This window comes from Dunckerocampus dactyliophorus, chromosome 1, assembly GCF_027744805.1.
Source record: "Dunckerocampus dactyliophorus isolate RoL2022-P2 chromosome 1, RoL_Ddac_1.1, whole genome shotgun sequence".
In the NCBI taxonomy this organism is placed as follows: Eukaryota; Metazoa; Chordata; class Actinopteri; order Syngnathiformes; family Syngnathidae; genus Dunckerocampus; species Dunckerocampus dactyliophorus.
The window spans coordinates 18132553-18157401 of NC_072819.1; the positions used below are offsets into that span (position 1 = coordinate 18132553).

General features: G+C 40.3%; 1 protein-coding gene across 2 annotated transcripts in view; it reads left to right on the forward strand.

The window, feature by feature from the left end:
• Nucleotides 1-23980, forward strand: part of hdac7a (histone deacetylase 7a) — an 83391-nt gene extending 59411 nt beyond the window's left edge. For both annotated transcript variants that reach the window (XM_054784714.1, XM_054784706.1), the window contains exons 10-26: nucleotides 2890-3061; nucleotides 5439-5644; nucleotides 5753-5962; nucleotides 6157-6391; nucleotides 7385-7518; nucleotides 11500-11620; nucleotides 11765-11814; nucleotides 12786-12893; nucleotides 14065-14120; nucleotides 14272-14359; nucleotides 14562-14681; nucleotides 14763-14860; nucleotides 19223-19341; nucleotides 19592-19725; nucleotides 19794-19875; nucleotides 19998-20136; nucleotides 22602-23980. In XM_054784714.1, coding sequence (XP_054640689.1) covers nucleotides 2890-3061; nucleotides 5439-5644; nucleotides 5753-5962; nucleotides 6157-6391; nucleotides 7385-7518; nucleotides 11500-11620; nucleotides 11765-11814; nucleotides 12786-12893; nucleotides 14065-14120; nucleotides 14272-14359; nucleotides 14562-14681; nucleotides 14763-14860; nucleotides 19223-19341; nucleotides 19592-19725; nucleotides 19794-19875; nucleotides 19998-20136; nucleotides 22602-22644 — 2115 coding nt within the window. In that variant the 3' untranslated portion in view covers nucleotides 22645-23980. The remainder of the gene's footprint in view (nucleotides 1-2889; nucleotides 3062-5438; nucleotides 5645-5752; nucleotides 5963-6156; nucleotides 6392-7384; nucleotides 7519-11499; nucleotides 11621-11764; nucleotides 11815-12785; nucleotides 12894-14064; nucleotides 14121-14271; nucleotides 14360-14561; nucleotides 14682-14762; nucleotides 14861-19222; nucleotides 19342-19591; nucleotides 19726-19793; nucleotides 19876-19997; nucleotides 20137-22601) is intronic.
• Nucleotides 23981-24849: the final 869 nt, after the last annotated feature.

The window sequence follows — 24849 nt, forward strand, 5'->3', positions numbered from 1 at the left end:
TCAGCTGATCAAAAGTTTAAGACCATCGCTCAAAAAATAACAAAAAACTCTCCAAACCAGAACAAAAAATTATCTCAGTAGGACTTAGTAATGAGTAACTCCACCGTTCTTGTTAATCACTTCAAAAATTGCTTTGGGCATGCTTGATGTGAGTGTTTCCAGGAGGCTAGTGGGAACATTGCTCCACGTGGTGAAGATGGCTTCACGAACGGCATCAACTGTCTGGAACTGATGGCCATTTTTATAAACTTCCCTTGCCAATCATCCCCAAATGTTCTCTATGGGATTTAAATGAGGGGAACATGCAGGATGGTCCAAAAGAGTATTCTCCCTGAAAAAGTCCTTGGTCAAGCGAGCATTGTGAACTGCAGCGTTGTCCTGTTGAAAAACTCAGCTGTTACCACACAGACGAGGTCCCTTAGTCATGAGGGATGCCTTGTGCCGTTTGACGACCCTGCACCACCTGAAGCTCCAGTGTTCCACTGAATGAAAAAGCATCCCATATCATGATGGACCCTCCTCCACTGTGCCGGGTAGAAAACATCTCGGGTGGGATCTCCTTGTCATGTCAGTAACATTGGAAGCCATCTGGACCGTCAAGGTTACATTTTTTCTCATCAGAGAATAACATTTTTTTCCACCTTTCAATGTCCCATGTTTGATGCTCCCTGGCAAAGTCTAAAGGGCAGTTTTGGCATTGAAGAAGAGGAGGTCTTTGAATTTGTTTTTTGCCTTTTCAACCATTTTCCTGCAGATGCCGTCTGATGGTTATTGTGCTGCCGTCGGCACCAGTAAAGGCTTTAATTTGGGTCAAAGACGACCCTGTGTCTTGATGGACAGCCAATCGGATCCTCCGACTCAGCGCAGGTGGGATTTTTTTGGAGGGGGGTCTACCACTTGACTTTTTTTGTTCCATAATGCTCAGGATGTTTCAAAAAATGTAGAATGACTGATTGATTGACAGAATGACGCTGTGAGAGGCCTTGCTTATGCAGCTCCACAATCCGACCAATTCAAAAAGAGAAAGCTTCTTAGCTTTAGCAATCAGGAGGGCATGACAGTGTGAATGCCTGACAGAAAATGAACATGAGCAGATTTTGGCCTAGCTTGTGGTCTTAAACTTTTTATCAGGTGATAAACGACCTATTAGTCTCAAATGTTTTTTGTCTCACTCCCCCTTCTTGCTTTAGCATATTGTAGCTTTACTTAAAACCTCATTAAGATCCAAATGTGCAAAATGCAAATTCTAGCAATTTTTCAACTGGTCCTAAGATTTTGATCAGGATTGTGTGTGTATGTGTGTGTGTGTGTGTGTGTATGTATATGTGTATATATACAGTATATATGTATATATATATATATATATATATATATACATATATATATATATATATATATACCCATCCATCCATCCATCCATCCATTTTCTATACCGCTTCTTCCTCATTAGGGTCGCGGGGGCATGCTGGAGCCTATCCCAGCTGACTTCGGGCCACAGGCGGGGTACACCCTGGACTGGTCGCCAGCCAATCGCAGTATATATATATATATATATATATATGTATATATATATATATATATATGTATATATATATATATATATGTTTATGTATATATGTATATATGTATATGTATATGTATATATGTATATGTATGTGTATATATATATATATATATATATATATATATATATATATATATATATATGTGTGTATATACTGTATATATATATATATATACACTGCTAAAAAAAATTAGAGGAACACAAAAACACATCAGATCTAAACTGAGGGAAAAATTATCTTGAATATCTTTCCTGATCCCCCAGGACACCATCCGTAGTCTCATTAGGAGCATGCCCCGACATTGTCAGGCATGCGTACAAGCACGTGGGGGCCACACAAACTGCTGAGAATCATTTTGAGTTGCTACAATGACATTTTAGCAAAATGGACCAGTCTGCTGCATCATTTTTTCACTTTCATTTTTGGGGTGTTTTTGATTTCCCCCCTCTATAGGGTTATTATTTTCATTTCTATCAAATTATGAGGCATCATTTTGTTCCTAATACATCACCCAATTATTATCAGGAAAGATATTGAAGATCATTTTTCCCCCAGTTTAGATCTGATGTGTTTTCGAAGTGTTCCTCTAATTTTTTTGAGCAGTGTATATATGTATATGTGTGTGTGTGTGTGTATATATATATATATATATATATATATATATATATATATATATATATATATATATATATATATATATATATATATATATATACACGCATTTATATGGAGAAATTATATATGTGCACGTCACTGTGTTGTTAATAAATGTCTTTTCTTTTTAATTTAGACTTTATTATAAGTGGTTCTATTTAAAATTAGTTTTACACTGTGGTCAGAGGTGTCAGATGTAATTTTGATATTCAGTCCCATACTTAGATTTGTTTTCGCTATGCTACATGACATTAGAACAATAATTTATACTTCTATTTAATAAAGCACAGCCAAAAAATATACAAAAACAGAAAAAATGTGTACTCCATTTGTCACATGCATAGTTATAGTACAGCATGTGTATACCATTCTTCAGAAATATTCCCAAGGCTGCATGAAAAAAATAAACGGTAAATAAATACATAAATAATGTACATAAATAAATACATTATTTCTGGCAAAAACTGTTACACAACAATGTAAAATTGCAGGAACCTGTCTCTGAAAAATAAATGAAATGGAACCCAAATGTTTACTACTTAAACCTGTACTTTTCGTATTATTTACTTTTTTATTATGTAAAAATTGGAGTAAAGGTGGCCTTTTCCACACTACTTTTTATCTACCATAATATCGGACAAAACAACCAAACTGCCTGTCTGTTGTGCAGGTTGAAGGAGAGCTATCCCCTCTGAAGGTGGGGCGAGTGCCTGTGGTCGCAGCCGGGACCCCACAGGTGTTGGTGCCCCTGAGCAGAGAGGATCAGGGCGGGCAGCTCAGTCCTCGCCTCCCTGTTATCATCCTGGAGCCCTCTGGACTGGTACATGCGCCGCTCCTCTCTGGTGAGATACACTTTAAAATAAAGACATCGTCCCTCACTACATCACAGTTCGAAGATCGCTCCCTCACTCTATTATGTGTTTTCAAAAATGTATTAATAAAAGATCGCTGTTTTGTGGTTGACAATGGCATTTATTAGTAAAAAAAAAAAAATGCATATTTAAGAAAATTGTACATATTTTTTTCAGAAATTAAGAATTTTCAAGTGTAAAAATGGCTAAATGAACTAAAATACAAATACAGTACAGTCGTCTCTTGCTACATTGAGGTTCGAACATCGCTCCTTCACTCTGTTGTTGTTTTTCGAAAATGTATTAATTAAAAATGACCGCTGCTTTGTGGTTGACTACAGACTATTATTTATGGATGTCGGCCCAATATTGGCATAAAAATGTAATATCGGTCAATGTGGATATAGCCCTTCAAACCCCAAAGTTGCAACATTGCTGAATACGCTGCTAATGTGCCTCGTGTAGATATATATAATAGAAAAAAATATTTTTGAAATGTTGGCCAACTGAAAACTATGAACATGAGAAGTATGAACATGTACAACACTCAATACTCGGTTTGGGCTCCTTTTGCCTGAATTACTGCAGCAATAGGAGTTGATCAGTCTGTGGCACTCCTCAGGTGTTATGGGAGCCCAGGTTGCTCTGATTGTGGCCTTCAGCTCTTCTGCATTGTTGGGTCTGGCTTATCGCATTTTCCTCTTGACAATACTTTATAGATTTTCTGTGGGGTTGAGGTCAGGTGACTTTGCTGGCCAATTAAGGACAGGGATACCATGGTCCTTAAACCAGGTGTGAGTAGTTTTGGTACTCTGTGAAGCTGCCAAGTGGAAAATGAAATATGCACCTCTATAAAGTTGGGCAGCAGCGGGAAGCATGAAGTGCTCTAAAACGTCCTGGTAGACTGCTGCACTGACCTACACAATGGACCAACACCAGCAGACATGGCACCACAAACCATCACTGACAGTGGAAATTTTACACTGGACCTTAAGCAACATGGGTTCTGTGCCTCTTCTGTCTTCCTCCAAACTCTGGGACCTTGATTTCCAAAGTGATGTGATGTGATGGTGCATACGTGGGTTTTTTCTGGATTTCCTCCTTCCAAAAACATGCATGTTAGGTTAATTGGCGACTCTAAATTGTCCATAGGTATGAATGTGAGTGTGAATGATTGTTTGTCTATATGTGCCCAGCAATTGGCTGGCAACACATGACCCCAATAGGGATAAGTGGCATAGAAGATGGTTGGCTGGATCAAGCGGCTTTCTCTACCTCTGCATGCACTTTAAAATGTCAGTAACTCTACTTAGCTGTGAACCTCTTGCGTGTTACACTTGCCGTACTGTTTACAATTACCTCATCAGTAGAGTTGATCGATATTGACTCCCTTACCGATATCCGATATTCCAATACTGTGCAGAACTTCATTACGATATCAACTGATACTGCTATTGGCAGCAGGTCTTCCCTCAAACTCATGTCAGGTCACATCTTGTGTAATGAAATAACACATTATGCTTTGTTTACTGTGATGCCACTGGATGCATTTCACAAATAAACACTGCTTGTGCAAAATAAGATTAGTACTGGAAAATGCAATGGAAATTATAGAAAAAATTTCCTATTCATGTGTTTTTATTGTTGAGGCCGGAAGTATACTGTTTTTTTTGTTTGGGCTCTTGACAGCTGTGTGGTGTGACGGCGAGACGAAACTCCCGAGCTTCAGGGCTGCTGTCCCTTTGTGGTGTTGATCTTGTACAACATCATATTAAGACCCTCACTTACACATATTTACAATCCAAGGACTAAATTTGGGAATAATTCCAGACAGCGGGCATACACAGCAAGTTTATTGCTGTGTGGAGCACATCATCACTTGCTCTCCAATATCATTATCGGCAGAAAAACGGATACCGATATGAAACCATATCACAAAAATGCCAATATGCCAATATGTATGTCAATATCGGTCGGCCAAAATTATCTGACATCCCCACTCATCAGTAGTATTCAAGCTGACTGAGCAGTTTGATCTCTACTACAATTATAACATTGGTTCTTTTGCTGCTTTGTCGTGCAATGTACTTAATATATGACCATGCGGTCAAAGATAGCTCAGTTTTCCTCTGCACTTCCTCATGCACTCCAAAATCATTATTAAAGCTAAAAAATTATGTTGTTTGTATAATGAGTTTTCTAGTTTCACAACTAACAGCCTCTCTCCAATGATTTCTTGCTTCCAATTAATGCCTCATCCTCTTTGCAGTTGGGGTATTAAAAGCTCTGGCGATAATGAGAACATTTATGCTCATATCTTACATTTTATTTACAGTTCTTGTCGTCTTGTCTCTCTGTGTCAAACCAGTGCCAGGCCTCGAATCTGTCCCACTGCAGTTTGCCCCCCACTTGGAACAGCTGTCTCCAGTAGGCACTCAGGCCCACAAGCCCCTGAGCCGAACGCGCTCGGAGCCCCTGCCGCAGAGCACGAGGGCCCTGCACACGCACCTCCTCCAGCAGCACCACAACACGCAACTGCTGGAGAGATTAAAACAGCAGACTCACCTGGGCAAGGTACAAGCATTTAAAATAACACCTTAACATGCATGACTTAATATACTGTATTACACACTTGTGAATTGTGCATTTTCCTCAACTTTAAATGTTTTTTCTGTCTGTCAGCTTATGTCCAAAACCAGCGAGAAGCCCAGGCTGCATCAGATCCCCTCTGAGGACATGGACTCAGAGGACGGCGGAGCGACGTCGCCATCAGAGTCGCCCTATCATAGCAGACTGAGGGCTGATTCTCTGAGAGAGGCGGAGCCAACAGTAGCAGCAGGAGCCAGTAGCCAAGAGCAGATCAACCTACAACATGCACTCATACTCAACCAGGTTGGTTTTAATAAAGTGCTTTATCTATCCTAAGATACTGTACGCAAGACAGTTGTTATTCAGCTAACAGTCCTCTAGATGGCGTCTGTGTCCATATAGATGCATAGTGTCAGCCACTGAGGTTGAAATACAGTATTATGTATCATAATAATTTATATCATACAGTATATATCTAATCTATGTCATGTGCATAGTCTTTGCTATGGGAGCAGCAGAAGCAGCTGCAGCAATTGCATCGACAAATGGAGACTCTGGCTGTACCGATTATACGTAGCAGCGCGAGTGGTGTGGTGGGCGGCGCTCTGGGTGGCCACCGCCCTTTGTCACGTACGCAGTCCTCCCCCGCCTCCACGTCTCTCACCCTGCCCGAAAAACCTCTGAACTTGACTGGCCAGGAGGCGGCGAGTAGCAAAGCACGCTTCACCACTGGTGAGTCACAATGTTGGTAGTTTTTAGAATTGTTACGTACTTTTTTGTTTACCTCTTTTTTCACCTTCAAACTTTTTTAATTACCCAAAATTACCCCAAAATCTGAAATCTGAGTAGGGAATTTTTTGTTAGTGAAAATGTCTAACATTTGTAATGAACCCTTCACATAACTTACAATGCAAAATAAAATGTATAATTTAAAAAAACAGTGACCAAATTTAGCAAACAACAAAAATAAATGTAGTCAAGTAGTTAGATAGATAGATACTTTATTGTTCTCAAAGAGAAATATATAAATATACACAATAATCTAAATATAATATAATACAATAATTATTTAGCTTCAAAACCATGCAAGGCCTCATGCAGTTTCTGTTTACACAACAAATAATGTGTCCCATACCGAAAAAATGTTTCTGTCCTCCTCCAAAAAACAGGATATAACATCCTTGATCAAGGCCTGTGTTGGCCTTTCAAAGCCATGATGTTCGTCTTCACCTCAGTTGGCCACTTGGTGGCACTGATGGCGCACCTTCTCCCCTCTCCAACCCAATGCCATTGATTGATGATCAGTAGGAAGGTGGTGTCATATTTCATTGCCTGTTTACTTTTGCTTTGAAAGCGGCTGATTTCCTGCACGAAAGAGCTAACAAATGAGAAATAAAGTGACAGACACAATGAAAAAAATCATACGTTAACATTACTGATCATACTGATCATGAACATTATTGATCATAAATATGGTTTTACTTGAACAATTTTCACTATTTAAACACTCGTAGGCAGTTTGAAGTTTGCACTTTCAACATGAGTTGAGTAGGAGCGTCTATGTGGCTGCATCATCATGCTACGCCACCTATTATGCTCTGCCTGCATTTTCCACATCCGGGAGGTCAAAGACTTTCTAAGTGTTCATATCAATCTCAGCCTGCAACCTAATTTGAGGAATTGCTTGTTTTTGTGGTATAAATGTGTGTGTATCTGCGTTTGCAGGCTTGGTGTATGATTCCCAGATGCTGAAGCACCAGTGTACATGTGGAGACAACAGCAGTCACCCAGAGCATGCTGGGAGAATACAAAGCATCTGGTCTCGACTACAGGAGAGAGGCCTGAGGGGCCAGTGCGAGGTACGACTCATGAATTAGCACTAATGTGTATAAAAAGATACAATTACCTTTTACACTGCCCTTGCATTTTTCCACCTTTTTTGTGTTGAGCCGACAATTTTCCAGCTTTGGAGGTAGTATCGGAAGCCTCAGATCCCGCAAAATAGCTGGATGAGAACTGTTACAGTAGATCCAGCATTCATTTACTCTGCGGCTTTTACAGAGAACCTGCTTATGTAGCATTTTGCTGCAATAGTATGCACTTTCACACAGTAACCATGTGAGTAGATGTGTCTACTGTGGGGGTGTAACGATTAATTTTTTAATAATGATTCGACTCTTATCCCGATTCATGGTTGCCGATACAATTCAAAAACGATATTAGTTCATTTTGAACGATACAATCCGAAACGAGTCAGTAACTTCAAATCAATTCAGTAACTTTTTAGCCAAAAATTCAAACAGTGTGACTGTGAAATAAATACTTGTATACTGGACAGTGCAGGTAAAGTTTCCTAGATTCCTGGTGTTTTTTGTAAGGGAATCGGGTATAAAGTAATTATGGATATAAACAAACAAGTAAACAATAATTACAGTTTTGGCTTAGTCTTTGCCTAAACATGCCGCACACTGGGCCGCAATTGTGGCATAATTATTTCTCACTCGCCAGCTTTTCCTAAACAAAAAAACTAAACATCTATGTAAAGCCTGCTGTGGTGAAATCCAACTCTTTATTTCCTAGTATTGATGCAATCGATTGATTACCTTTTTAAACGATGTTTAATCAATATATGTCGTCTGTAATGGAAACTTGCCAGACACAGATCAATGTATAAATCGATATATCGATGTAGTTGATGAATCGTTACACCCCTAGTCTGCTGTGATGAATAAAATATTTGAACACCAACATGCTTTCAGCACAACAGGGCGGCATAAGGGAGTCCAGGGATGTTGAAAGTCACACCACACTCCAGCCATTGCAGAATACCCTGACAGACAGGCGTCGTCCCGCCTCTGCTGTTGATATGATACTACCTAAGAAGCCGGAATAGTGGGGGTGTCACGAGGATTTTAAGGAGGTTCTAAAAAGAGCTTCACAATGCAAAAAGAAGAAATCGGAGTCAGACAAAAACATTTTTGAGTTAGCAATTTATTGCAAACAACCGTTAAACTGAAATAGGCTGTTCATCAGCTGAGCAAAAGTTTAAGACCGTAGCTAAAAAAAACACAAACCTACCTAAAATAGAAATAAGAATTTAAAAAAATGAGTAACTGCGGCATTCTTTTTAGTCACCTCAGAAATTGGTTTTGCCGTGCTTGATGCCAGTGTTTCCAGGAGGATAGTGGAAATGTTGCTCCAGGTGGTGAAGATGGCTGGACATCCACTGGAGGACATCCACTGTTGTCAATTGGATTTAGATCAGGGGTACACGCAGGATGGTCCAAAAGAGTGAAATTATTCCTCAGAAAGAAGTCCTTTGTCAAGCGGGCATTGTGAGCTGCAGCGTTGTCCTGTTGATAAACTCTGTCATTACCACACAGTCATGAGGGATGCCCCCTGCAACGTGTCCACATAGCCAGCTGCTGTTGGACGCACCTGCACAACCTGAAACTCCATTATACTGAAGTAAAAAACACGCCAGCTCATGATGCCGCCCCCTCCACTGTACCGTGTAGAAAACATCCCAGGTGGGCTCTCCTTGTCATGCCAGTAAGGTTGGAAGCCATCAGGACCGTCAAGGTTACATCAGAGAATAAAACTTACGTCCACCTTTCAATGTACCATGTTTGGTGCTCTTGTGAAAATTCCAAACGTGTAATTTTGTGGTGTTGAAAGAGACGAGGCCTTTGAAGACGTTTATTGTTCTTAAAACCCTTCTCTCACAGATGATATCTGATGGTTATTGGACTGCACTCGGCACCAGTAACAACCTTAATTTGGGCCGAGAATCGTCCAGTGTCTTGACGGACAGCCCATCCGATCCTCCGGCTCAGTGCTGGTGACATTTTTTTTTAGGTCTACCAATTTACTTTTTTGTTCCATAACCCTCAGAATCTTTGAAGAAGTTTAAAAAGACTGTCTTACTGCATTCAGGCTCTGCAGCAATGGTGCGCTGCGAGAGACCTTGCTTATGCACGTCAACAATCCGACCGTGTTGAGGGAGAAAGCTTTTTTGCCTTTGCCAACAAGAGATCATGGCAGTGTGAATACCTGACAGAAAATGACATTAAATCCACATTTTTTTAATTTCATCGTTTGCAAATTGCTTACTCAAAAATGTTAGTGTCTGACTCCCAGCTCTACTTAGAACCTTGTAAAGGAAAACTGCACTTTTTTTTTAAATTTTGCCCACAATCCACAATCCTTATGTGAAACATGAACACACGTCTTTCTCTTTTCTGTGTGTTGGAAAAAACAGATAAAAAAGAGACAGCTCATTACTGCACATGGTGCGACACACACCTGTGCCGCCTTACAAAGACCGCTATTAAAAAACCTCCAAAACCTCCAACAAGGTTTTTTGGTTTTATATACATGCTGTAACCATGTAGTAACAGGTACATTCATGATAACATGTAATACTTTGTAATACTTATTGTGGATGATGGGCAAAATTCCAACGAGAAGTACAGTTTTCCTTTAAGATCCAACGGTGCAAAATATTAATTCATGAAATTTTTCAGCTGGTCTTAAAATTTTGATCAGGAGTGTATATACCATAGTAATGCAATTATTTCTTTCACTTTCATCTTTCACTATTGTAAAGTTGTGGAATTGCCGTTTGTGACATGTATTTTCTCACAGGCAATTCCTACTGTCTGCCAGACATTTGCAGCATTTCTCGAAATGCTGGCTTTTCAATCGTATTAGCGTTTCTTTTGTGATGTAGCAAAGTACACTTTCTGTCAGCGCACACCATTTTGCACTGTTCTGGGTGTATTTACTTTGTCAACCAAACGTCTCAGTGAGTGGTGACTGTCAGGACAAAGGCTTTGCATTTCCATGTGTACTTTTTTCCAGATAGAAAAACTGGGTCGGGTGGATAGGTTTTCGGAGGGCAAGTTTGTTGAATTGACACCACTTTCAAACAAATTCGACATACTGACTTGTCCTTGTTGATGGGATCAACTTGCTCATTTGGTTTGAAGCCAAAATATTCCCACACCGGGGCTGTGGCATTTGATCTTGCAAGCATCTTTTCCCTTCTACCTTCTACGTTACCTTGCATTGCTCCTCACAAGGCTACACTCTTCTGCTGTGTACAATCTAGCGTCCCCGCCTGCCCCCACAGAGACACAGCAACTGTATGACTCACTTTGTTCATGCTGTTGTTTTATGGAACAAACGCGCCCAGGGGCTGAAACCAACGCACAGAGTGAAACCTCTTCCTGCCTGTTTGGAAGCGAGAGAAGAGGAAAAAATGCATGGACGCATGGACATGGCAATATATCAAGGGCAGCAAACTTATTGAGGTCATTTTAATTTATTGTGTGATACATTTATTTATGTATTATCTTCCCAGGTCCGGTGTCTGCAAGACTGTTTTTTCTGTACAAGAAATCCTGTCATGTTTTAATATTGCGAAAATCTCGTCATACCCCTATGGCGCAGTGCTGGGTCATCATCCGCCTCCCCTCCCCCATTCCATGCTTGTGCCATACAGAATGGTCACATGGAAAACAGGCAGCTTGTGCAGGGCGTGTATAAAAGGGGCTAGGGCAGTAACATAGGCGGGATGCAGTCTGTGTGTAAGGGTTTTGCTTCGCTGGGTTCTGTATGAAAAGTACAGGCAAATAGGTTTTGCTTTGTAAAAGTGGCTACTGTCTATTCTTATCCTTCTTATTTTACTCTCTCACCCCCTAAAGATATTTCTTTCCCTGGAAATTCAGAATATACTGAAGGAATGTGCCCACTTTAAGGACTCCCTGATACAACTTTTGTTATGGCAACTAATGAATGGTGTTCAAGATGATAATGACCCTCTTCCTGTGTCACAGAGCATTCGTGGTCGTAAGGCCACTTTGGAAGAGCTGCAGTCCGTCCATTCGGAGCGTCATGTTTTGCTCTATGGCACCAACCCGCTCAACCGACTCAAACTGGATAACCGCAAACTGGCAGGTTCGTTATAGCCGTAAAGGATTTGTGCATTATTTTTTTTAATTCTTGCTATTATTGTAATGTTTAAAATTTAAAAAAAATGTTTTATATATATATATTAGAAATGCTGCTATTATAAATATATTATAAACGCTGTTCCCTCAGGAATCCTCTCTCAAAGGATGTTTGTCATGCTACCATGTGGGGGTGTCGGGGTAAGTTTGAAAATAAACTCACTGCACACACAAAGCAACGCCAAAGCCATGAATAATGATGCAGCATGTTCTCTGTCTTGGTGATATCAAAGATTATGCAAGTGAAAATAGCAAAGAAATGGAATAAAAAGACACCTTTCTTGGCACAATGCTAATATTTGCTTGAGACTTTACTTCAAACCCCTGACCATGACTAATAGGAGCAACATGTGCAGGACTACGGAATGAAAGGATGAGTGTTTCATCTATTGGACCAGGCGGACCATGATAACCTTTTTAGTAAACAATTATATGAAGAAACAAAGGACAATCAATGGAAGCAATATGGATTTAACTTTGCATATCCAAAGTTTGAAAAGCAATTAATTTTTGCTATACAGGACATTATTGAAAGGATAATCACAGTGCAATCTCCAAGTCTGAAAGGTGTGTGCAATTTTATACTTAATAAAAAATGAAAAATATTCCCCTAAAGTCATTAGCTAGCTAGCTGCCAACTTAACACTACTTGTTAACCTCTTTTTACATTTGTGTGACACATATTGTGGGGAAAAAACAATGTCTGAGCCATAGCACTTATTTTTACACTTGTATGACAGAATATGACTTAAAACCTTGCCTGAGCAGTTCATAAATGTTCTAGGATGGCGACAGTTTGACTTCTTTTGAAACAGATATTTCTAGTCAAATCGGATTATATTCAACCTTAGAGGTTACTTGTAGCTTTTTATAAAATTAAATACAGCATATACAGTATCTATTAAACATACTGTACACAACATACAGTATGTGTAATTTGTTGATTAAATGAAAATTTTAAAAAGTCTCATATCTGGATATAAATATAACATGACAAGTTAGTGATTGAAAAGTGCTTGAATGTAAACTTGTTAAATGTGTACAATGAGACCTGATAGATATAGTGATGCATAAACATTGATTAGTTGCCTTAGTTGTTCTTCATGTTGCAGGTTGACAACGACACCATCTGGAACGAATCGCACACGTCCACAGCGTCACGCATGGCCGCCGGCAGCGTTGTCGAGCTGGCTGTCAGAGTAGCCAAGGGTGAGCTCAAGGTGAGAAAGTCCACAAACGCTGGATATCACTTTCATTTCTGTTATAACTCAAATTAGGTCAAATCCAAATCCAAATACAGGACTATTATAAAATCATTCTGGAGGGTCCGTCCACCGTTGGAATCCTTTTTCTCATGTGCAGCAACATGAGGAAGCCTAACTAAGGCAGCTCAAACTACTGTGAAGTCCTACCACTTGTAGATACTATTTTGTATCTCCCATCATTGCTCACAGTTTCTTTGCTTACACATTTTTTATTGAACACTCATTGTCTATTACATTACATACACAGATTTTGGTCCAAAGAATTCATTAAGCATTATTATTATGTTTATTTCTTATTCATGTCTTTATTTTTCTGTGAAAAAAAACAACAACGGACGGGTTTTCCCACAAATAAAATATATATATATATTGGCAGGGATGCCAATGGTGAATCACAAGTAAAATTATGCTGCCATATTTCAGTCTTTTTATATGAGTGGGTCTCTGTGTTGGGGCTGCTGTGCATCTGAGTGACAGGAAGAAAACCTCAGACATCCTAGGGAGAAAGCACCACCTATTGTTTTACATTGTATACATCTCTAGACACTGATTAAAAGACAACATGTCTTTTTCATGCTATTTTCTAGGGAAATGATACCATCTTACTTTATACTTGTGTCAATACGGTAACTAAAGATAAGACCTACTTGTGAAACACATTTAAGTTACAGCAGGGTTGATAATAGTGATAATAATAATAAAAAAATATATATTGTATTTAGGATCTCTGTGTGGAGTTTGCATGTTCCCACCGTGCATGGGTTTTCTCCGGGTACTCCGGTTTCCTCACACATTCCAAAAATATGCATGTCAGCTTAATTGTAGACTCTAAATTGTCCATAGGTATAAATGCGAGTGTGAATGTTTGTCTATATGTGCCTTGTGATTGGCTGGTGACCAGTCCTGGGTGTACCCCGCCTCTCGGCCGAACTCAGCTGGGATAGGCTCCAGCACACCCCCGCGATCCTAGTAAGGAAAAGCAGCATAGATGGATGGATTGTAATCAAGGGGGACGTAATTGTAATTTGTCCTACGGAATATATATATACAGTATATACTATACAGAAGGAAGTGATCAGTTCCTTGCGATGGACAGTGAGTGATTTTGACCTTATTTTTCAAACAGAATGGCTTTGCTGTGGTCAGACCGCCAGGGCACCACGCTGACCCTTCCAACCCAATGTAAGTGTTATCTCTTCTTTACATAAGTGATGGTTTTTAAAAATTAGTGAAAACAAAACAGCGTACTTTCTTAAACACAGGCTTGAAGGCCCTACGGGAGTCCATCCATTATAGTATCCTTATCTTAACTTACTACCACTCTTCTCCTCAGGGGTTTCTGCTACTTTAACTCTGTAGCTATTGCTGCCAAACAGCTCCAACAGAAGCTCAGCGTCAGCAAAATCCTCATTGTCGACTGGGTAAGAAGCTCTTCTCACCTTTGTTGGGGGTTTATGGTAATTTTAATTTATGTGGTTTAGTTTATTTCGAACATCACATGTTTACACTTGTACAATTCAACATGCCCAAAAAGGAATAGGAGAAGCAGAGCTTGTTTAATCCTACCTCCCTTTACACTGACTTAAAAATGATATTTATTCTTGTTCTGGCCATGGTCACCAGGATGTTCATCATGGTAACGGCACCCAGGAGGTTTTCTACAATGACCCCAGCGTTCTCTACCTGTCGCTTCATCGCTACGATCACGGCAACTTCTTTCCCGGCAGCGGCTCACCGGCTGAGGTGGGTGCGGACAGACACGCTACTGTAAACGTACACGAATGCAGTACATTTGAAATACATTTTTGGGTCTTTTTTTTTTAGGTCGGGTGTGGTGCTGGGGAGGGCTTCAATGTGAACGTGGCGTGGACAGGAGGACTGGATCCTCCCATGGGAGATGCAGAATACCTCGCTGCATTCAGGTAGGGCAGTACAACAGCTCTCAGCTACCTGTATATTCAAATAAGTGAGCTGACTACAACAAAATAAAATAATTCCAGCAATACTTGCACGTCAGCATGTGAAAGTAGCCTTGTCAACAACTAAAAACAGACACCTTGAGAGGGATGCAGATGCTCTTACTTCATCAGCGTGGGGAACCTCACTCCACTGACTTATCAACAGTTGTGTTTTGTTGCTTTACACCGATAGTGGGGATCCTCAAAGTCCTCAAGGTTCAAACTACATTTTTTTTTTTTAATTATTATTACATCTGCCTGCTAAAATACCCCTGCAGACCGTAAATGGCCCACAGGCTGCAAGTTGCTCTCTGCATTGCAACAAGTTTGTAGCACCAAACTTCCATCTCTTCCTGTCCTGTTTCGATTTCAATGGCAGCCTTTTTAGGCAGCAAACTACACCCTGATAGAATTACGCCATCTGCTCTTTGTTGAGAATTAATTTTTATTTTTTTGTGTGCCTTTACTGCTCCCAGCGACATTGCATTGAATGTTCATGTTTCATGAATGCCAACATTATAAACAGTCAAATAAATTCATTTGTTTATGCTTATCCCAAGTACAAAGTCCAATAGAAGGTTTGTTCCAGACTTTATTAAAGTCTTAACTGATTAAAAATTAGTTAAAACTGACAAAGAAGACAAATTAGTTGCAGCATGTTATCCTTGTAAGACACTTATTCATCACCACTGAGCCAGAGGATCACAGCTCAGTTTCCCAATGCTCTGACGTACTTTGTGCGTAATTGATAATCCCTGTCATTTTCAGAGCATGTGTCAGGCATCCTCCCCCCGCCCCCAGTATCTCTTTAGCAGTAAACAGTCTCCAGGTCTTGTGGACTGTCACTTCCTGCATGTCGGCTGGCTAATCGCCATTTGTGGGTGGTTGGCACCAATAACGTTTCAAGTAGTCTGCTTTTTGGTTGTCTTGATGCGCCCGAGCCTCAAAGGAAAACTGGCAACCACATGGTTACTGGAAAATGGTGGTAAATGGTGGTAATCTTGTAGACATTATTGGAGGGCGGAGAGGGGGTCTTGTCTACAAAGTGCAACAAACATTCAGCAATTGTCATCTTTGGTGCATTTAGTTCCTGTCGTTAATGTACACCAGCAGTGATACACAAAGCCATTGTATGGTTTTCAACTTAATCATAACAGATTCAGGCTCATAGATTAAAAATTGATTTCACTAGCTAATAACTTTTTACAGTGGCAGTTGGGCTTGCTAAGTGTTTTCAAATTAGATGTAAACTTTATCTTTTGTTCTTGCTATGAGCAAACAAACTGAAAAATGAAGAAATCAAATCCTGATTTTCACGTCGATCATGTGATGCAAGCATAACAACATAAATCACGTAATGTCAACATAGTGCTTCTATTTGTCCAAATTTCCTCTTTTTCCTTCTTCCTGAGAAGCATCGGCACAAACACACACAAGACTGGCCTTTTTTTTTTTTCTACTAATAGACCGTATTCAACCACGAAAAAGCATGATTCCTTCATTTATTTATTTTTGAAAAACTGATAAAGTGAAGCCGCGAAATTTGAACCGCAAGTGGTGAGGGACGACTGCATTTGCCGTCTACAGATATATACCAACAGATGGCAGCAAAAAACTTCTCCCCAAGCAAGTCAGAGCTTTCCTTTCTGTCACTTCCCCACTTCCCTCCCCTCCATAACAATGAAATGAAAACAAAGGTAATCATTGGATAATGTGATGAGGCAATTACACATTTAGGATAGAGTTAGAGAATTTTGGTTTCCCTTTCACATGGAATCCAAAACAGGGCCCCATTTCCTGCCCTCTGTTACCAAGGCCTATGTTAGCCATTCAGTGGAAAACATTTTCATTCACGCTAAAACTTTGGAACATGTTGACTTCAGACCGTCATTTTTGTCCTTCATTCTTAAGCAGCTTTTTGTAGCCACCCTTCATCCCCTGCACCGATTGTTTTGATTATTGTTCCGCTCCCCTTCCATCTTTTCATGGGTAAATCTGTAGTTAGTTGCTCTCTCCTTAGGGCTTAGTGAGTGAGCTTTTATGGTTCTGCTGGGGAGGTGGTGTTGGTTCTTGTGGTTATGTGAGGGGGATGAATGAGGAGTGTCAGCATGCTTTGGTATCAACTTTAGGTGGGTCAAAATCTAACAAGACCCCTGCAAAAACATGCTTATGTGTGACATTAAAACCATTTCCTTGTGACCTTTTAGTTGTGTTTGGTGTTTATTGCCGTACGGAAATGCGTGATTTATCTCTGCGTGCGCTCCATTTTGACTATGAGCTCATGTTGTCCATCTGCATGCAGTCATGACAGCCGCGTGTGTTTATGTGTGTTTATGCGTGTGTACAAAGACAAGGATAGAGGGGCTAGCGGTTGAGGGGGGGGTCTCCAAAGTCCCCAGGCGGAATAATGAAGGTAAATGGATCCCAGATGGACTGTTTTCCTCCTTTTCCTCTGTGTTGTCAATGACGTGAGGAGAGTGACAGCCCTCTAATAGGGAACAGACTTGCTCATTCTGGCTTTGAACTCCGCCGCCTGAGCTGGGCTCCAGTCTCACCAAAAGCCCTCCACTCTTTCCCCCTCAAAAAACTGCAGTACAATGGAAACCTTTTTCACAAGCACCAACAATCAAAACAATGTTATTGCACCCAGTTTTAGAGGCATTGCAGGATATTATGCTCGGTTGTTACTTCCACTGTTACCATCAAAGTACTGTTATGTTCACATCAATGCATTTTTGTTGTTGTTGTTGTTAGTTACCAATCCAGGCAGATATCATGCTCTATCATTAGCATTCTGGTGCCTCAGAGTGCTCCTATATCCCCAATAATTTTGCCATCTCGTTGTTATTTATCAATCCCAGCAGCATATCATGCTCGATCGCTAATATTCCACTGCCATGTTGCGTTGTTGTTCAAGTTCCAGGAGCATGGGGTATTCTGCGAAAGCGGCTCAACTAAACCAGGCTTTCTGCTCAAGATGCAGCTCAACAAAACCTAAATTACCCAAACAGAACTAAACTGTACTGCAACGGTGGTTATCAACTTACTTTGTCATGTCCGGTTCTCGGCTTTGTGCTCAGTGAGCGTTCGCATAAAAGGACATAGAGTTCACATCAAATTTGACATCATATTATTCTAATACCGTGCAAAAATGAAGCCATCCCAGCCAGTGTATTTTACACAAGATGAGCAAGTAATTATCATGGAGCGTTATGAGGAGTTCAAAAAGATTGTCATTGCCAAAAAGCAACACGGTCGCTGCTAAAAGAGCGAGGGAAGACAACAACTGTCTTTTCATTTTTTAATTATGTCTATATTGTTTTCATATTTCAAGAATAGAATTTGTGTGCGTGCGTGCATGTGTGTGTTTTATTAAAAACAAGGTTGCGTGTGCACAGGCTACAAATGCTCTGTTTTTATTTGTTTTTTTTTTTACTGTGTTGGAATAAACACGCAAATCTACTGTCTCTGTACAATGACAATAAATACTTCTTGACAGCTAGTGACACACATTGCCCTACATGTAAAAACACTGATCCGTTTATTCATGGCCATATGAAAGTGAAATAATTAATTATGCTAATTATCTGTGACAAATAAGTCCTAGGTCGACTGATGAGCTGCATCAGTGTGCTCATGAGACATGCTGTACCTCGTGATGACCACAAGGTGGCAGTGTTTACGTGTTTTGTGACAACTTCCTATGTCACGAATTTTTCCTTTTCGTTAAAATAAAGAAGTGTTTTTTTGCAGTTGATTGATGCCTCAAAGTGCATATTTCTCTAGCAAATACTGTAATATAAAATGAACAACAGGCTATGTATATAGGCTATAGGCTGATGTGACATATACATCTGCTAACATTGGCCGAATTGATATTTCATATTGTATTTTATTCCTGACAGTCAGCTCAAAAAGTGAACATATGTAGAGTCTTCCCTCGTCTGAAAATCTGTCTCGCTTATAGATGGATCATTTGATCAGGGAATGCTAGCGGATCAGCGTGATCTTGAAAAAGCTGCTCCCGTCATAGTGCTGCTCGAATTATAGGCCTACTTGCTCCCAGGTCCGCCCGGTTGTCAATAAATAGTGACACAATCAGTGAAACAGTGGCACTTTCAAAGCCCAATTTAAGTTGAAAGCAGCAGCTCTATATACATGAATGCTACTTAGTTGTTCATCAATCCGAGTAGCATATCAGGCTCTGTAGTTACTATTTTAGCACCATCAAATTACTCCTCCAGTGTATCGTCAGTACAGCTTTGTGATCAAATAGAATGTCCTTTTTTCATGATTACAGTGGTCTTTGTACGTCTTTATGTGCAGAACTGTGGTGATGCCCATTGCCCAGGAGTTTTCCCCAGATGTCGTTCTGGTCTCAGCAGGGTTTGACGCTGCCGAGGGCAACCCCGCACCTCTTGGAGGGTACAAGGTGTCTGCCAAATGTAAGCAAGGCTCTTCACTGCATACGGGCTCCAGTCTTAAACCTAATGTGTTCTGAGCACTTGAATCCCTTGCATCCTCAGTGGTATTAATAGATAATCATAGCTGCTGTCACTGCATGTCTAACCATAATTATAGTGACTGCTGGTTGTCACGGTGGAGCAGGAGGTCAAACTATATATATGTGTCTTGAACAAATATTTGGAAGACGAAAAGTTCAGTCACTGATGCTAACTTGTGTGTGTGTTACAGGTTTTAGCTTTCTGACCCGCCAGCTGATGTCTCTAGCAGGGGGCCGTCTGGTTTTGTCGCTGGAGGGCGGTCATGACCTCACTGCGATCTGCGACGCATCTGAGGCCTGTGTCAGTGCACTACTCGGTGCACAGGTGGGGCATGATGGGCAATGGAGTTTTATGAAAGAACAAGTATGTTCCTTACGTATTTGATGTCTTAGGATTCACTGTCAGAGGAGGTCCTGCTTCAGAAACCAAATGCTAACGCCGTCCAATCCCTGCAGACTGTCATGCAAATACAAAGTGAGCAGTCTTATTTATTTCACACTTTTCTATATTATTATCTATTTATTTCACTATTATTTGAAATGTTTTGGTCCACTGCATGTTTTGGTTGTTTGATTGATGTGTGCTTTGTGTTGCAGGTCAATACTGGCAGAGTGTGAAGGCTTACAGCAGTTCAGTGGGTCTGTCCTACCTAGCCGCCCAGAGACGAGACTGCGAGGAAACAGATGCTGTCAATGCTCTAGCCTCACTCTCTGTGGGAGTTCTTTCCAACAAGAGGTAGTACTGGACTCCTACATATTTTACACTGGGGATTTCAATAAAAAATGTATTTTGTTTTAAAAGCACCACAGCATGTCATGCTCAGGCATCACTATTCCAACGCTATCACAGTACTCCTGTCTCCTCATTTATGCCCCTCTTGTTATTTATCAATACCAGCAGCATGCCATGCTCGATCGTTACGCTTGATTGTTACTATTCCAGTTCCATAGACTCTTATATCCTCGTTAGTATGGCTTTGTTTTTATTCATCAATCCCAGCAACATACACAGTATTTTTGGGCTGTATCGCGATATGACATATAATTAAATTCAGCTGAGTCTTGTATAAAAAGCTACAAACCTTAACCCATATAATTAAATACGCTTGTCTCAAATTGTAAAGCACGTTTATTGATTTATTGGTAACACACTGTACAATACAGCAAGTGCATTTAGTGTCTACCAAACTAAGCATTTTGTATTTTTGACTGGGTAAGTGTAGACATTGATCTATGTTCCCACCTTCACCTATGGTCATGAGCTTTGGGTCGTGACCGAAAGAACGAGATTGCGGATACAAGCGACTGAAAAAGGTTTTCTTCGTAGAGTAGCGGTACTCAGAGATAGGGTGAGGAGCTTGGTCATCCGGGAGGAGCTCAGAGTAGAGCCGCTGCTCCTTCACATCGAGAGGAGCCAGCTGAGGTGGCTTGGGCATCTAGTCCGGATGCCTCCCAGACACCTCCCTGGTGAGGTGTTTTGGGCATGCTTAGCCGGGAGAAGGACCCGGGGAAGACCTAGGACACGCTGGAGGGATTATGTCTCACAGCTGGCCTGGGAACGCCTTGGTGTCCTCCCGGTGGAGCTGGAGGAGGTGGTCGGGGACCGAGAAGTCTGGGCTTCCCTACTAAGACTGCTGCCCCCGCGACCCAAACCCGGATAAGCAGAGGAAAATGGAATGGAATAGTTTTTTACATTTTACACTTATTTTTACCAGCATAGCGTGTGTGCTTTATGGGTTAGTGAATAAAATGTCTGTTAATTAAATGGAAAAATCCTTATATTTACTGATGCAATATATCAGTGGACAATTTTGCCCAGTAATTGAGTAATTAATGTTGCCTATCTAACTTTTCTAATGGGATGTCAGCCTCTGCACACATTGTTACAAAAGCATGCTAAACTAAGCTAACCCTTTTAGATTCCATTCACGCTCTGTAAGAGGAGGTTCCGGCAGCTTTCGTCAGTGTTTATCGCCATTTCAACATGTTTAGTTCGGGAGGAGGCAGATTAGTGTTTGTAATGATTCTGCCACGATGGAGCCGTCCGCCTAGTAAATACTTCCCCACACGAATGGTCCTTCTCCTCACAATGACAGCATTTCATTCACATTGTGTCAATTTCCACAAGATTCCTTTTAACATATTTATTGGCCAATTCCGTGATTCCATTAACACGGAAAGGCCCTACATGTTGAAGTACACATGAGGCTCCAATGCATCAATGCAGTGCGCCGCGCACCATCAACCAGCCATCAACTTGGCTTTTTTCATTTACCATTTATATTGGTATAAGTCATATTCTTATCATTGGAAGAATTTATACCAATCCAATAACAACAATGTATATATGTATAAAAATTATCCTCCACGCCTACTAAGCCCGCTATTAAAACACCTCCAAAAGCCTTCCAACAATGTTTTATGGTTTTATATACATGCTTTGCCCATCTAGTAACAGGTCCATTCATGATAACATGGAATACTTACAGTATTTTGCCGTACATTGGTAATTTTAAGCATTACATGAACTTCCTTCCTGGGCGCATTGATTTTACATATCAACATAGAAGCAAATGCCTACACCTAGCTTTAACTTTTCCAAACTGCAAAATAAAAACACAGCAGCACCTCTAATATGTAGTGTTAGCTTTCGGTAGTGGCCTGATGCATTTTGAGCACAACGCTAACACGCTGTGGGCGAATGTGTGGTGAAGCTAGTTGCTAGCCGGCTAGTAGCTAGCCGGTCTGGTGTGGCAAGTAGTCACTACACCAGTAACGTAGCTCTTGAGCGTAACAATGTTAAGGAACGTGGATGATGTGCAAAATTAAAAAAAAAAAAAAGTGTGGTTTTAAAGAGCATTGTTATTATTTATAAACCTCAGCAGCATGTTATGTCATTGTTACTGGCACCATCATAGTTCTCATACCTTCTCATTAATGATGACTTGTTGTTGTTTATCAATCCCGGCAGTTTATCATGATCTAAATCACTGGGTTAAGTATTCTTAATCCTTGTTAATGTTGCAGTGATGTTATTTAACAATCTGAGCAGCACACTGTGTCATGCTTGGTTGATAACTATGTTGGTGCCAATCAAGTACTCTTATATTGCTTTTAACATTGCCTTGTTGTTGTTGTTGTTGTTATTTATAAAAAAAAAAATCTTAATTTGGATTAAGGAGTTGTGTGTGTTTGTGTCAGCCTTCCAGATGAACCAATGGAGCATGACAATGACTCCATGTGACCACTAGTCACATCGCTCAGCTCAGCTCAAACGAGGCCGACCCCCCTCCCCGTAGCACTGGACTGCCAGCACTGCTGACAAGAATCCACCCACCCATTTGCCTTATTCTTTACATTTTATGATATAATACAAGCACCTCAATGCCGGGAACCATTCAGCAGCAACCTTGTGAAACCTCACCAAAGAACAATACCTTTTTTTTTTTTTTTTTTACTTTTGACTGACAATGAATTGTGTCTTTTGTACAGTACAACAATGGTTGAAGCACTATGTTGCAGATGCTGTCACGCTTTGCCTCAACTTTGCCTTAGTGTTAGGACCAAGGACTTTGGATTCCTTCCCCTATGCCACTTCAAAAATCTCCAAAATCTTATTTTTGAAGCAACCCTGACAGGTGAAAGCATGCAGGCACACACACATACATAAGAAAATAATCAATGGCCAAAACACAGAGCATTTAATGTATTTTAACCACTATGAGACAATGATAACTGTGGTTTCATAGAAAGAATTTACTGCTTGATTGCACTGTTCATTCCTTAATGTGAAGTGTAAGAGATTCCAAAGGTCCTTATCTCTCTTCATTGCAATGTCTTATGGACTCAATTGTTACACTTTTGGACCAAGATACTGTAGAATTGAACTTCCCATAAAAAAGCAGCATTTTCCTTTCACTTATTTATAATGTACCAGTCATATTTTTTGTATAAATGTTCATTCCATAGCACCACCACTGTGACCATTCAACTTGCTACGTAAGTTTACAGAGTTTGACGATGCACTTAAACACATGACACAAGCAAACCTGCCTAAATAAAGAGCCTACTTGTTGTCAGTAAGGGCTTTAATAGAGACAATAACGGGGACCATGATGGATATACACTCGGGATGGGCTTTCGACAAAATTAAAGTGTTTGTTGAAAGTCATTTTCATGGGATTGGAGACGGAAAACTGTTTCCATGGTAGTGTTCTATTAAGCAGAATAATGCATGAATCTCCCATGGGTGAGGGTGAAATCAACAGTGCCTCTGCTGGTTGCAGCCAAGTAGTGCATGCCATTTTGTCTCAATTGCTTCAAGACACGATCACCGTAATTTTCGGTGTATAAGCCGCTACTTTTTTCTTAAACTTTGAACCCTGCGGCTTATACAGCAGTGTGGTTAATTTATGACCATGTTCTAATCTTGTGATATCTCCTATACTTAAGAACTACTACTAATCGTTTAAACACTGTGCTGCTTGTGAGTCAGTGAGGAAGCGGTGGCTCTTTCTTTGGCAGGAGCCAATCACGAGCTATCAGGGAACTCACAACGAGATTGTCAACCCATCGGAAAAAGCAGGAGGTCATTAATCAATATAACAGTCTGACTTACGGTGTCATCTTAGATAGAAGGCTAATGTCATCACACCGTAACTTAATACTCAAAAGGTAGCTAAGAAATAACAACACAAGTACCAATACGAGTTGTTGTTTTTTTTTAAACTGCAACTTCCCATAGTGCATTATTCCCACCAGAGCAGTTAATTGGCCAATGGCTGCCTGCCATAGGGCATTCATGAGCTTGGGAGTTAAAATAGTTGCTGGTCTTTATTTTCAACTTGTATTGGTACTTGTCTTGTATATTTCTTAGCTGCCTTTTGAGTGTTAAGTTGCTGTGTGATGATTTTAGCCTTCTATCCAAGATGATACCGTGAGCCAGACTGTTATATTGAGTCATGACTTCCTGCTATTTCTGATGGGTTGATAAGCCCGTTGTGAGTTTTCTCATAGCTCATGATTGGCTCCTGTCAAATAAAGAGCTGCCTGGTCCTCACAGACTCGTGGGCTTCACAATATGTCATTTTATGATGTGGACATGGACCCGTGCGGCTCATATACAGTCATGGAAACAAAATATTAGACCACCCTTGTTTCTTCAGTTTCTTGTTCATTCTAATGCCTGATACAACTACAGGTACCTTTTGTTTGGACAAATAGAACAATGACAACAAAAATAGCTCATAAGAGTTACATTTTTGGCAGTACAATGCTATAGCTATTCATGTAAGAACTTAAGTGATTTGGGTTATTATCAAGAAAACCATGGAAGTTGCTAGATATCAGCTTTTAAATTCAACTCTTTCATGATATTTGTCCAAACAAAGGTACTTTTAGTTGTACCAGACATAAAACAGATAAATGAACTGAAGAAACAAGGGTGGTC